Source organism: Salvia hispanica, chromosome 2 (assembly GCF_029641045.1).
Source record: "Salvia hispanica isolate PSC_SH4W2 chromosome 2, Shi_PSC_v1, whole genome shotgun sequence".
Taxonomy (NCBI): domain Eukaryota; kingdom Viridiplantae; phylum Streptophyta; class Magnoliopsida; order Lamiales; family Lamiaceae; genus Salvia; species Salvia hispanica.
The window spans coordinates 48,237,778-48,249,329 of NC_142693.1; the positions used below are offsets into that span (position 1 = coordinate 48,237,778).

Sequence of the window (11,552 nt, forward strand, 5' to 3'; positions counted from 1 at the left end):
TAAATTTCTGAGTTTTGTTCTACTCTCTTCATAGATTTAAGCATGTTTTGGATGAATTGTTCGGTGAAAACTCTTATTTTATGATGGGGGATGATTGTGTACGCCTATTTGTGGCTTTCCATGGTGGTAGTGTGCTTTGGTGATAATCTTGAAGCTTTGTGAATAGTGATTCCTTCTTGTTTATACTTGTTTCTATGTTGCAATCATTTTCATAGCATTGTGAGGCTATTATTATTTCCATGAATTGCAATACTTGAGTATCCTATAGAGATTGTTGTTATATGTTGAAATACTGTTGATACGTCTCTGCATGGGGGATGAATTCACGTTGGGGGATGGTTTTGTGTTTCCTAGTTTGGAAGTTTATGTTTTACATGTTTCCATGTTACCATCTAGGAAAATTTCTACACCTAAGCTTGCTTCTACATGTTGATCCGTTGATAATGTTTCTAAGAGTGCAAGTTTGGGGGAACATTTGATTTTTCCCATTAGTGGTATATTTTCTAATTATTATACTTTTCGTTTGTAGGAATATGGGATCAAAGGGGAAGCCCGAGAATGCGAAGAACTATGGTGTCAGCCTTGCTTCGGATGAGCATAAGGCTATGTGAAAGAAATTGTTGGCATGAGAGACGGCGCCCTCGAGGTACCCCCACGATTTCCCTCTTCAAACTTTGGGGATCGCGAAGGACTTTTAGGCGTTATGCGATGTTGGAGAAGGGAACGGCCTCCGGTACATGTTTGAGAGGAAGTGGCCGTCGTTCAGGAAGTATACTCTCGAGTTCCTGAGCTCGTTGAAAGTCACAAAGGATCGCCGGCATAACTTTCCGCTTAGCATCGACTTCCGCCTAGGAAACCAATGGAACTCGCTCACCATGGAGGATCTTTGTGGAATCTTCCATTGCTTCGACCCCAACCCCGTGACCGACAATGATTATGATTTTGATGAGGTTTGGGGTGCGATGACGAATGAGCACGAGCACGCCGCGGGCTACGCCAAGTCTTCCTCAATTCGCAACCCCGTTTTGCGATATCTCCACCGAGCTATGACCCAACTGATGTTTGCTAGGGTCGACGGGAGAAATGTCTCCCAAACGGAGTTGAATGTGATTTAGTGCCTCCTCAACAAGAAGGGGTTCAACTACGGAACCCTTTTTACTATCTATGTGGATCGAATCACGAAGAAGGATGGTGGCGTCATGTGTTGTGGTGGTTTGATCACCGCAATCGCCGAACATTTGGAGGTTTCTTTCGCGGGTTTGGCGGAAGATGGCGGGGAGTGCTTCATCACTTATGAGGTGCTATTTTCGGTAGGGCTCTTGAGGACCGACTTTGGGGGCAAGGATATTTCCTACAAGTGGCGGGGGATCACTTCCCCGTTCCCATCCCGCAGTTGACTAAGGTCGACGATTGGGCAAACCAAGTTAATTGTAAGCTCAACACCCCGGCGCACCGGAGAGCTATTGAGGTTAACCCCGTCAATGGGGAGTTTAGGAAGAGGAATATCACGGCTCGCATCCCCATTTTTTAGGCCGACGAAGAATCCGCCTTCGAGGCTATTGATCACTACACCGAGGAAGGGGAGCACTCGCACGCTCAAGAGAGTGAAGTGTCGCCGCCGCCACCACCCGAACGCCGCCAAGAAGAGGAAGAAGAGGAGGAAGAAGTAGAAGGACATCGCCGCCGGACCAGAGCAAACTGCCGACGTGGAAGGCCGAACCCCGACGAGGAGTTTCAAGCAAACACCTCCGCCCAACTAGGAGATATCTACTCCTACATGCATAACGTGTCCAACACTTGGGACACCCGATGGGCGGAGCAACAAAGGGAGAACGCCTACAACCGCCAAGGATGGACGGCTCAAGGCGATTGGCGCACGGCGGAACAACAATTTTGGGAGCAACAAAGGCTAGAAGACGTGTATCACCGTCAACAAATCGAAGAGCTTCAAAGGATAGCCGCCGAGGCTCGACAAGAGCGCCAAACAATGAGTGGTGATATCGCCTATCTTATTGGCGCATTCGACGACCTCAATGCCCGTTTCCCCCCTCCTCCTCAAGATTGAAGAATTCAAGCTCAATGACTATAAATGAGCATTTGTATCATACTTTTGGATGTTTCAAGACAATTTCTTTTCTTGTTTTTGACAATTTTTGCTTTAAGTTAAGTTTGTTTGGTGTTAGTTCTAATTTTTGTGCGTTGAAAAATTTTCGCAGGTTCTGACCTCTCTGCGGCGACCGCCGCATGTGCTGCGGCGGTCCGCCACATACTCGCTGGAACATTCAGTTGTCGCGTGGCGACCGCCGGACAGTCTGCGGCGGGCCGCCGCCTGGGCGTATTTTTCCAGCGTGATTTTTTCGAAGTTTCTCAACTTTCACCCGGTCGAGCCTCAACGCGAGAATTTTCAAGGTACGTTTTTTTTTCAGTAGTTCACTCACGTCCCTACCAACTCTGCAAACTTATTTTACACTGTTGTAAATAAGTTTGGGGGGATGAAGTGGTGGACCGTGAGTTTAGTTTTTGCTTTTATTTTCAAAAACCCCATAGGTGAATTTTGTGTTCTAAAAATATTTTCTTGAATCCATGTCGTGAACTCAACATGAAGAACTTAGAAACACGCATGCTTAGGGACATACTTTAGATCGAGTTGCCGATGATATTACATTCCATCTAATGTTTAAGTGTGGCTAACGTTTTGATTTGATGGTTTGGTAAAAAGGTGCATAATTAGTGAATTGCTTGTTCGCCTTGAATCATGCTTATACCTTGTGAGGATTTGAGCCAAAAATTTATTCTTGTGTGATTTATCTGCATGCATGTATATGTTTCTAGAACTTGCTCCTAGTCTTGCCTAAGTTTAACTCGATTTATGAGGATGATTGACCATCTTTTCTTAGCCTACTTTTATCTAAAAACCATGACCCTCTAAAAAATTTATATTCAAGATTTTTCCCTTCGGAGCCAAGTTTGAGCCTTTAAGCCTTTTCTTTGGAAGCCAAAATTATGGGGACAGTTCCTTGGCTTAGTTAGTCATTACTATCTTATCTTGTAAAGGAATTGGAGAGATAAGGGTGAAATATAAAAGTAGTGTGCTTAATCTAAAGAAAGTACAAGTTGTGAAGTTGAGAAAAATTCCAAGTATGTGCTTGATCTTAGAAAAGAAAAGAAAGGATGTGTAAGAAAGAAAAAGAAAAAAAAAAGAAAAAAAAAAGAAAAAGTGTGAAAGGTTGTGAAAAGAAGAAGAAAATCAAAGGATTGGAAAGTGAGTTGAAGAAGAAAAATAAATGAAGTGTTAAAAGTGCCTTGGGTTAGAAAAGTGGAGTTATCTTTACTCTACTTGGGATATTTTTATTTTAGTCACTTTTTAGCCAAATATTCCTCACCTACCAAAGAGTCTACATTACAACCAAAGATAAAGACCTTTCGGACTTTTTAAACTTAATCACATTTAGTAGAGGAGGGAGTAGACTTTGAGCAAGCCTATGGTAAACTTTGCATGATGCATGATTTGAGTGTTTATGTACACATTACCCTTATACACTTTGAGAGTGAGAGAGCACTTCCCATCTTTGGAAGTTTGCCACATGTGAGGGCTTGAATTCAAGGTGTTCCACGAGTTAGTAATGAAAGTGCACTAATAAGCCATGCTTGATTTATTGCGTTAATACATGTTTAAATTGTTCTTCCATCTTTTGAGACAATTATGATGTCTAGTCCTTGTGCATTCCATGCGTCTATTTGGTATCTTTATTGTTTTGTTTGAGGACAAACAAAAATGTAAGTTTGGGGGAGTTGATACGCTCGGATTTTGCACTGTTTTAAGGCCATTATTTGGTCCGTTTTTTATGTCAAAGTCACTCTACACGTCCATTATTTGCATATTTTGTCTATTTTGGTATTTTGACGTGTTTTGTGAGAAGTGTGCATAATTGAGCCGAAAAAGGGAGCCAAAACGCCAAGTTTGGAAATCTGGAGTCAGACGGCGACCGGCGACGGCCGCGGATGTGTGAGGCGACCGCCGGCGCCCGGCGGGCAGATCAACGCAGCGGTTCGCCTCGGAAAATTGTGCTTGGAAGAGATGTCTCGTCCGGCGACCGCCGGAAGATGTGCGGCGGTCCGCCACCGAGGGAACAGACTCCCTGGACTCCAACGCGGCGACCGCCGGCCAAGATGCGGCGGTCCGCCGGAGAAAGGCGGCGAATCCGAGAAGCCCTAGATTTGCGCCCAGTTTTACCATATTTTGGAGATTTTCTTCCTTCTACAACAAGTTATGGCTTTCCCCTATAAATAAGACCTCAAGCTTCATCAAAAGGAGAGAACTTCCAATTGCAAAATACTTCATAGAGATCAAGACCTAGAGTACTCCATTGGTGCAAGGAGTTGGAGAAGGATTTCAAGAACATCAAGAACGACAAGGATTCAACCTACGGATTTTATTTGTTTTAAGTTGAAATGCCTCTTATCTTCAATTTCACTAAGGGAATCATGCCGTATTATATCCACTGGCTCATGCGACAAAACTTAGGCTTACAGACTCTTGATATGCAGACAAAGTAATGCATTGACTCCTCTCCCCCTCCCACTTCACTCAAGCTTGTCCCCAAGCTATCGTCGTGAAGGGGGGAAACAGGGAGATCAATGCAAAATAACAAAACAGGTTACAAAAACAGAAACTTCTCACACTTAGACCAAGCATTGGGCTAAGTGGGAGAAAAACACAACAAAACAGAAAACACAAACTTCTCACACTTAGACCAAGAATTGTGCTAAGTGTGAGAAAAGCACAATAAAACAGAAAATACAAACTTCTCACACTTAGACCACGCAGTGGGCTAAGTGGAAGAAGACACAACAATTATAAAACACACATAGGTAACAGAAATAATAATAAAAAAAAACTAAAAGAATGAAAAATAAAAGTTACTTGGTCAAGGGACGGTGATTCACTTCTGGGGCTGGCTCCCTCGAGAGCCAGACTGGGGTGGGATTCCGGGTCGGGTTATTCTTACTTTCTTCTTTGCTGGCTGCTCCAGCTCTTCCTCCTCCTGTGTTGCTTGTTCGAATACTGGCTTCCTTACTATAGACTTTGATTTAGATGGGGCTGGAACTTGTTTGGGAACGGCCGGGGGGATCAACTGCTTGAGCGATTGCTGCGATTGCCTGACGGAGGGACTGCTCTGAATGGGCTGCTTGACTTCACTGCTGGACCCAGGAGTTACCTTCGACTGGGTCAAGGGGAGCGTCTGCTGCATCCACTTTAACATTTTCATTGAAAGCTCCACCGCTTTCGTCATTCACTCATTCTGTTTGGCGCACTTCACCGCCAAATCTGCAATGTTGCCCCTCAGGGTCTTCACTTCCTCCCGATTCCCATTCAACTCCTTCATGATCCCACCGAGTTCCTTAATCATTTCCCTCCTCATTGACTGCATTTCCTTCTTTACGTCCTGGACTTCCTTGCGTAGCTCTTCAATCTCTTCACTTGGCATGGCTTCCTCGGCTTCCTCCGGCTCTGCTTTCACCTTATCTCCCAACGAGTAGAAGAGAGTCTTGGTGCCGTGAGTCTGCAACAACCCCTTGTTGAAAAAATAATCAACACTGAACACTTCTGGGGGTTCGCACATGACTACCAACGGAGCGGTCTTGGCAATTTTCATTTCTATGTTCCTCTGGAGGTAAGCGCCGATGAGGTGGCAGGTGTACATATGACGCGCAGGGTTGCTCGTCATTTGGTGGCACGCCTGCGCCAGCCAATATCCTAGGTGCACCTTTACACCTTTCGCCATGCACCATGTGAAGTAGAGGTCGGTAGTTGTGAGAGCTGAATTTGCGGTACCCATCAAGTTATAACTGACAAACGTCTGAGCAAAGCGGAGAATCCGGTCTTCAATGTGGGAGGCCTTGGAGTATCTGGACTTAAATGTACCCACCTTGGGGTGCGTGATCAGTTCCCATGCCGTTTGCACCTTGAAACCAGGTGTGTTCTTCGGCACTCCAACCATCCTATCATTCCACGCCCCCTCTTCATCCTCGGCTTGGGTAAACAACCACATCCGCAGAGACCACTCCCGAATGCTCATCTCATACTCCTCATTAAAAAGCCTGAACGTTATAGAATCCGCATCGAGATCAGTGGTATTCTTCAAACGAAAGGTGGAGAAAAACTCTCTTGCTAGATCCACTGGCACCCTCTCCTGGCTGTGCTGTAATAACCTCTCAAATCCTATCGATTGGATACAAGCGCGGAATTCCTTATCACATGCAATCATTTTAAGCTCCCTCGAGCTGTACTGCTTCCCTGACTTGGCCATCTTCCCGGCGCTACATCTTTCCTTGTACACTGTGATCCTCTTTTGGTCGTCGAACTGCCTCATCTCTTCCAACAACTCTTTAGTCAGCCAGACTTCCAGACGTCCTGGAATTGGCTCTTCTTCAGCTTCTTCAGAGTCATAGATGGGTTCAGGCATGGGCTCATCTTGTTCCTCGAAAGAGGGTTCCTCGGTTATAGGGGAAAGGGTCTCCTCGACCTCCTGGACGGAGGGAGCTTTCCTAGACCGGGTAGATGAGGTCGCCGCCGCCTTTCCTTTCCTCGCCCTTTCCTTGGCCAAGCGGCGCTCCTCTGCCTCTGCTGCGTCAGGAACTAAGTCATCGACTTCATCGAGGAGGCTCCTTCTGGTGCGCCTCCTTTCTGCCCTCTCATCAATCTTCGGTTCATCTTCATCCTGGTCGCCTACCAGGTCCACAATCAATTTCAGCCTTCCCTCGGGCTCCGGTGTTCCAGTCGTGAGTAGATCTGCTTCTTCCAATAGCTTTTCCGGGGTTTCCCCCTCGCCAACCAACATCGGGGTTGCCCCTCTCAATATAAATGGGGTTTCCCCCCTGACATCTCCTGGGGTTGCCCCCTCTTCCATAGGTTCAGGGGTTGCGCCCCTGAAATCGGTTGGGGTCTCGTCCCCAGTTTTCAAAGGGGTTTCCCCCTCAGCAACATTCTCTAAAACAGGGATTTCCCCCTCAATCACACTATCCACAATAGGGGTTACCCCCTCCATCACTTCGTCGATAACAGGGGTTTCCCCCTCACAAACTTCCCTCACTTCAAGATTAGGGTTCTCAGGTTCTTGCCTTTCTGTCTCCACCATGGTTTCGTCGTTCGTCGGTCCGTCACCCTCCGGCCGTTCGTGTACTGCCTCCTCTTCCTCCGCCTTTTGTGAAGCGGTTTCTGCATGATGAGATATAGAATCTTGCGGTCCTTCTTCATGAAGATTCACCGGTTGTGCAGCCGAGTCTGCCGGAATCGTCGGTGGTGGTTCGACCGGCGCAGACGGCATCAGGCTAGCGGCGAACAGGGCATACACTTCTTTTGCTTTCTCGACACTCCCCAATTTCTGCGTCAATTCCGCCAACAAGGCCGGGTCGTACACCGTGCTGTGTGAACTTCCGGTGTGTTGGGTTGAATCCATCAGTGCAGATCTGAAAATGAGAGAAAAACTGGTCGGATTTGGTTAGGGTTTAGTTTCTAGAGAGAGAGCAAAAGTAGTGAGAAGGGAGAGTAAATCAGATTTCGTCGATTTGGGATTATTGGAGAGGGAAAGACGACGATTGCTTTTCTGATGAAAGATGGTGCGGTTGCAGGCATGATGTAAGCAACCGTACAACTTCCATAATTATCGGCCAGATTTTGAATTTCAATCTTTTTCCCTCCTTGACCCCTTCCTCCAGGCTTCCCTTGACCTCCCCCTTCAGGTTCTTCTCTAGCTGATTCCCTTGACCATGTCCTACATAAAAAAAAATGAAGGTTCCAGACTCCTAGGTCAAGGTTAGAGTGTAAAAATATCGGTTCCCTATGGAGTCTGGTGCTTCGAAAATATTTTTGGATTTTCTAAGTTTGAAAAGTAATTAAACTATTTACACACTTTATTTTTTGTATTCCCGAGATTCCCTGGTTCAGTTTGTATTTTCAAAATTGTTAACTTACTCCTTGACCCAGGAATTCATCGGGAATATCCCCCGTCCGTTTAGGCGATAGTAGGGAGTGCATGTAGTGGAACTTCGTCCACAACACACAACTCGGAATTATCCCTATAGACTTTCACTCTATGACCATTTACAAGGAAAGGAACAGAGTTCGGAGCACTTCCCTGGATCTCCACTGCTCCGTTTGCTCGGATGCCGATGATGGTATATGGGGCGATCCATTTAGACTTCAGTTTTCCTGGCATTAGCTTGAGCCGGGACTGAAAAAGGAGCACCTTCTGTCCCACATGAAGTTCCTTGACCCGGAGATTCTTATCATGCCATAACTTCGTTCTTTCTTTGTACCACATGGCAGACTCAAATGACTCCAGCCGAAGTTCCTCCAATTCTTGCAATTGTAACTTCCTCTCTTCTTCGCAAGCTATCGGCTTCATATTCAGTTCTTTCACTGCCCAGTACGCCTTGTGCTCAATACCAACAGGTAGGTGACACATCTTGCCAAACACAAGTCTGTAAGGCGACATTCCAATAGGCGTTTTAAAAGCAGTTTTGTAAGCCCACAAAGCGTCTCCGAGCCTCTTGCTCCAGTCCTTCCTTGACGGATTAACTGTTTTCTCCAATATCGCCTTGATCTCGCGATTAGAAATCTCTGCCTGGCCATTAGACTGAGGATGGTATGGGGTCGACACTCTATGGTGAACACTATATTTCTTCGTCAAAGCCTCTATGGTGCGATTACAGAAATGAGTTCCTTGATCCGAGACGATGGCCCGAGGAACTCCATATCTGTTGAAAATATTGGTCTTCAAAAATTTTGCCACCTCCTTCGATTCGCATGTTGTGGTGGCCTTAGCTTCGATCCACTTAGACACATAATCCACTGCAACCAATATATACGTGTTCCCACAAGACGATGGGAATGGTCCCATAAAGTCCATTCCCCACACATAAAATAATTTGCATACGATCACCGGGACCTGAGGCATCTCGTCTCTTCTTGAAATTCCCCCCGTCTGCTGGCACCTCTCGCAACATTGGCAGAATTTAAAGGCATCCCTATTTAGCGTCGGCCAATAAAAACCGTTGTCCAAGACCTTCCTCGCTGTCTACCTTGGTCCAAAGTGGCCTCCACATGCTAACGTGTGGCAATGAATTAACACATCTCTTTGTTCCCATTCGGGAATGCAGCGTCTAATCACTTGATCTGAGCACATTTTCCATAGGTAAGGATCGTCCCAAAAGTAATATTTAGCCTCACTTCTAATCTTCATCCTCTGGGCCCGGGAAACTTCGTCTGAACTTGGCATCTCTCCCGTGACCAAGTAGTTGGCTAAATCAGCAAACCATGGTTCTGCATTTAGTGTGCGCTTCCCCTTATCCGATTCCCCTAGACCGGTCAGAGCCAAAACTGTTTCCCAGTTAGGTGGTCTAGGAAATCTCTCCAGAAGGTACAAATGTTCCTCGGGGAAGGCATCGGGTATGGCCTCTTCTGTTTCCCCCTGATGTATTCTGCTCAAGTGATCAGCTACTCTATTTTCCGTTCCTTTCTTGTCTCTTACTTCCCAATCAAACTCCTGCAAGAGTAACACCCAACGGATTAATCTCGGCTTAGACTCTTTCTTAGCCAGCAAGTACTTAATCGCCGCATGGTCCGTGAAGACTATAACCCTTGACCCAAGGAGATAGGGTCGGAATTTTTCAAAAGAGTATACGACAGCCAACATTTCCTTCTCCGTGGTGTCATAATTTTTCTGAGCCTGATTCAGCGTCTTGGAAGCATAGAAGATCACATAGCTTTTTCCATCAATTTTCTATCCTAGGACAGCTCCCACAGCAAAATCGCTCGCATCACACATTATCTCAAAAGGATGGCTCCAGTCTGGTGCCCTGATAATTGGTGCTGATACTAACCTGTCCTTAAGCAACTGGAACACCCTTTCGCATCCTTCGTCAAAGATGAATTCCACATCATTATGTAACAACCGAGTGAGTGGTTGCGCGATTTTTGCAAAATCCTTGATAAACCTCCTATAGAACCCTGCATGGCCTAGGAAGCCTCTCACCTCTTTTTGGTTCGTAGGGTATGGTAATTTTGATATCACATCCACTTTTGCTTTGTCTACTTGAATACCCCTCTCAGAAACCACGTGACCCAGGACAATGCCTTCAGTCACCATGAAGTGACATTTCTCGAAATTCAACACTAAATGCTTCTCTTGGCATTTCTGTAACACTAGATCATGGCTGGCTAAACAAGTATCAAATGAGTTCCCATATATAGTGAAATCGTCCATGAATATCTCAATGCACACTTCCAACAGGTCCGAGAAAATGCTCATCATACACCGTTGGAAAGTTCCCGGTGCATTACACAATCCAAACGGCATTCTTCGGTATGCATATGTACCAAAGGGGCACGTGAATGTGGTTTTCCCTTGGTCCTCTGGATTAACGTAGATTTGGAAATAGCCGATGTATCCATCAAGGAAACAAAAGTACTGTTTGCCAGCCAGTCTTTCCAGCATCTGATCAATGAAAGGTAAGGGAAAATGATCCTTCTTTGTGGCTTCGTTCAACTTCCTGTAGTCGATGCACATCCTCCATCCTGTCACTAGTCTAGTGGGTACCAACTCATTCTTTTCATTCTTGACAACCTGTATTCCTGATTTTTTTGGTACCATATGGACAGGACTGGCCCACTCACTGTCAGGAATGGAGTAGATGATCCCTAGAGCAAGCAATTTTAACACCTCCTTTAGGACCTCCTCTCGCATGTTCGGGTTCAGTTTCCGTTGTGCATCTCGATGAGCCTTCGCATCTTCTTCTAAACGAATGTGGTGCATACAAAGGTCCGGACTTATTCCCACCAAATCTGAGAGAGTCCATCCTATTGCTTTCTTGTTTCTTTTGATGACTTCCAATAACTCCTTCTCTTGCTCCTTGGTCAGGTTGTTGTTGACTATTACCGGAAATGTCTCATCCTCCTCCAAGTAAGCGTACTTGAGGCCCGGTGGAAGTGTCTTCAGCTCCTTTTTTGTTCCATTCGTCTCCTGGGGCAAGGGATTTTTGTCCGTAATTTCTGGTAACGTCTCCTTCCCAGACCCAGGAGAATTTTCCAGACTAGCCACATGAGCCGATCCTTTAGATCTAGCTGACTCAGGGCTTTTGCAGAATTCCATAATGGCCTCCGTGAGTTCTTCATCTGTCAATTCTGCTGTGTTCATTGCTGCACACCATCCTACAACTTCCCTGTCAATCGAATGGCTCAACTCCGAGTTGTCGATTTGTTCCTGTATCAATTCCGTCTCAAGATATTCTTGGACTAAAGGGTTAATAACATCAATAGCATAGAGATTCTCAACATCTAAAGGCCTTTTCATCCCCTCATCTATGTTAAAGGTATACTTTTCCCCATTATAGTCCAAGCAAATTGTTCCATCAAAAACATCGATAATGGTCTTAGCAGTACGCAAAAATGGTCTCCCTAAAAGTACCCCACTGGACTCAGCAGACTCATTATCATTCATCTTGATCACATAAAAATCAGCAGGATATAGAAAATCATGCACCTTGACTAT

At 45.6% G+C, this 11,552-nt stretch overlaps 1 protein-coding gene and 1 pseudogene across 1 annotated transcript; one reads left to right on the forward strand and one right to left on the reverse strand.

The window, feature by feature from the left end:
- Nucleotides 1–737: 737 nt before the first annotated feature.
- LOC148932579 (uncharacterized) lies at nucleotides 738–2,065 on the forward strand (annotated as a pseudogene).
- Nucleotides 2,066–6,394: 4,329 nt separating this feature from the next.
- LOC148932580 (uncharacterized) lies at nucleotides 6,395–9,281 on the reverse strand. The gene is made up of 4 exons (XM_089065163.1): nucleotides 9,135–9,281; nucleotides 8,135–8,999; nucleotides 7,708–7,775; nucleotides 6,395–6,439 (listed from the first exon to the last, which is right to left on the reverse strand). The coding sequence occupies exons 1-4, from the start codon at nucleotides 9,279–9,281 to the stop codon at nucleotides 6,395–6,397; spliced, it is 1,125 nt and encodes a 374-aa protein (XP_088921289.1).
- Between the last annotated feature and the right edge of the window lie 2,271 nt (nucleotides 9,282–11,552).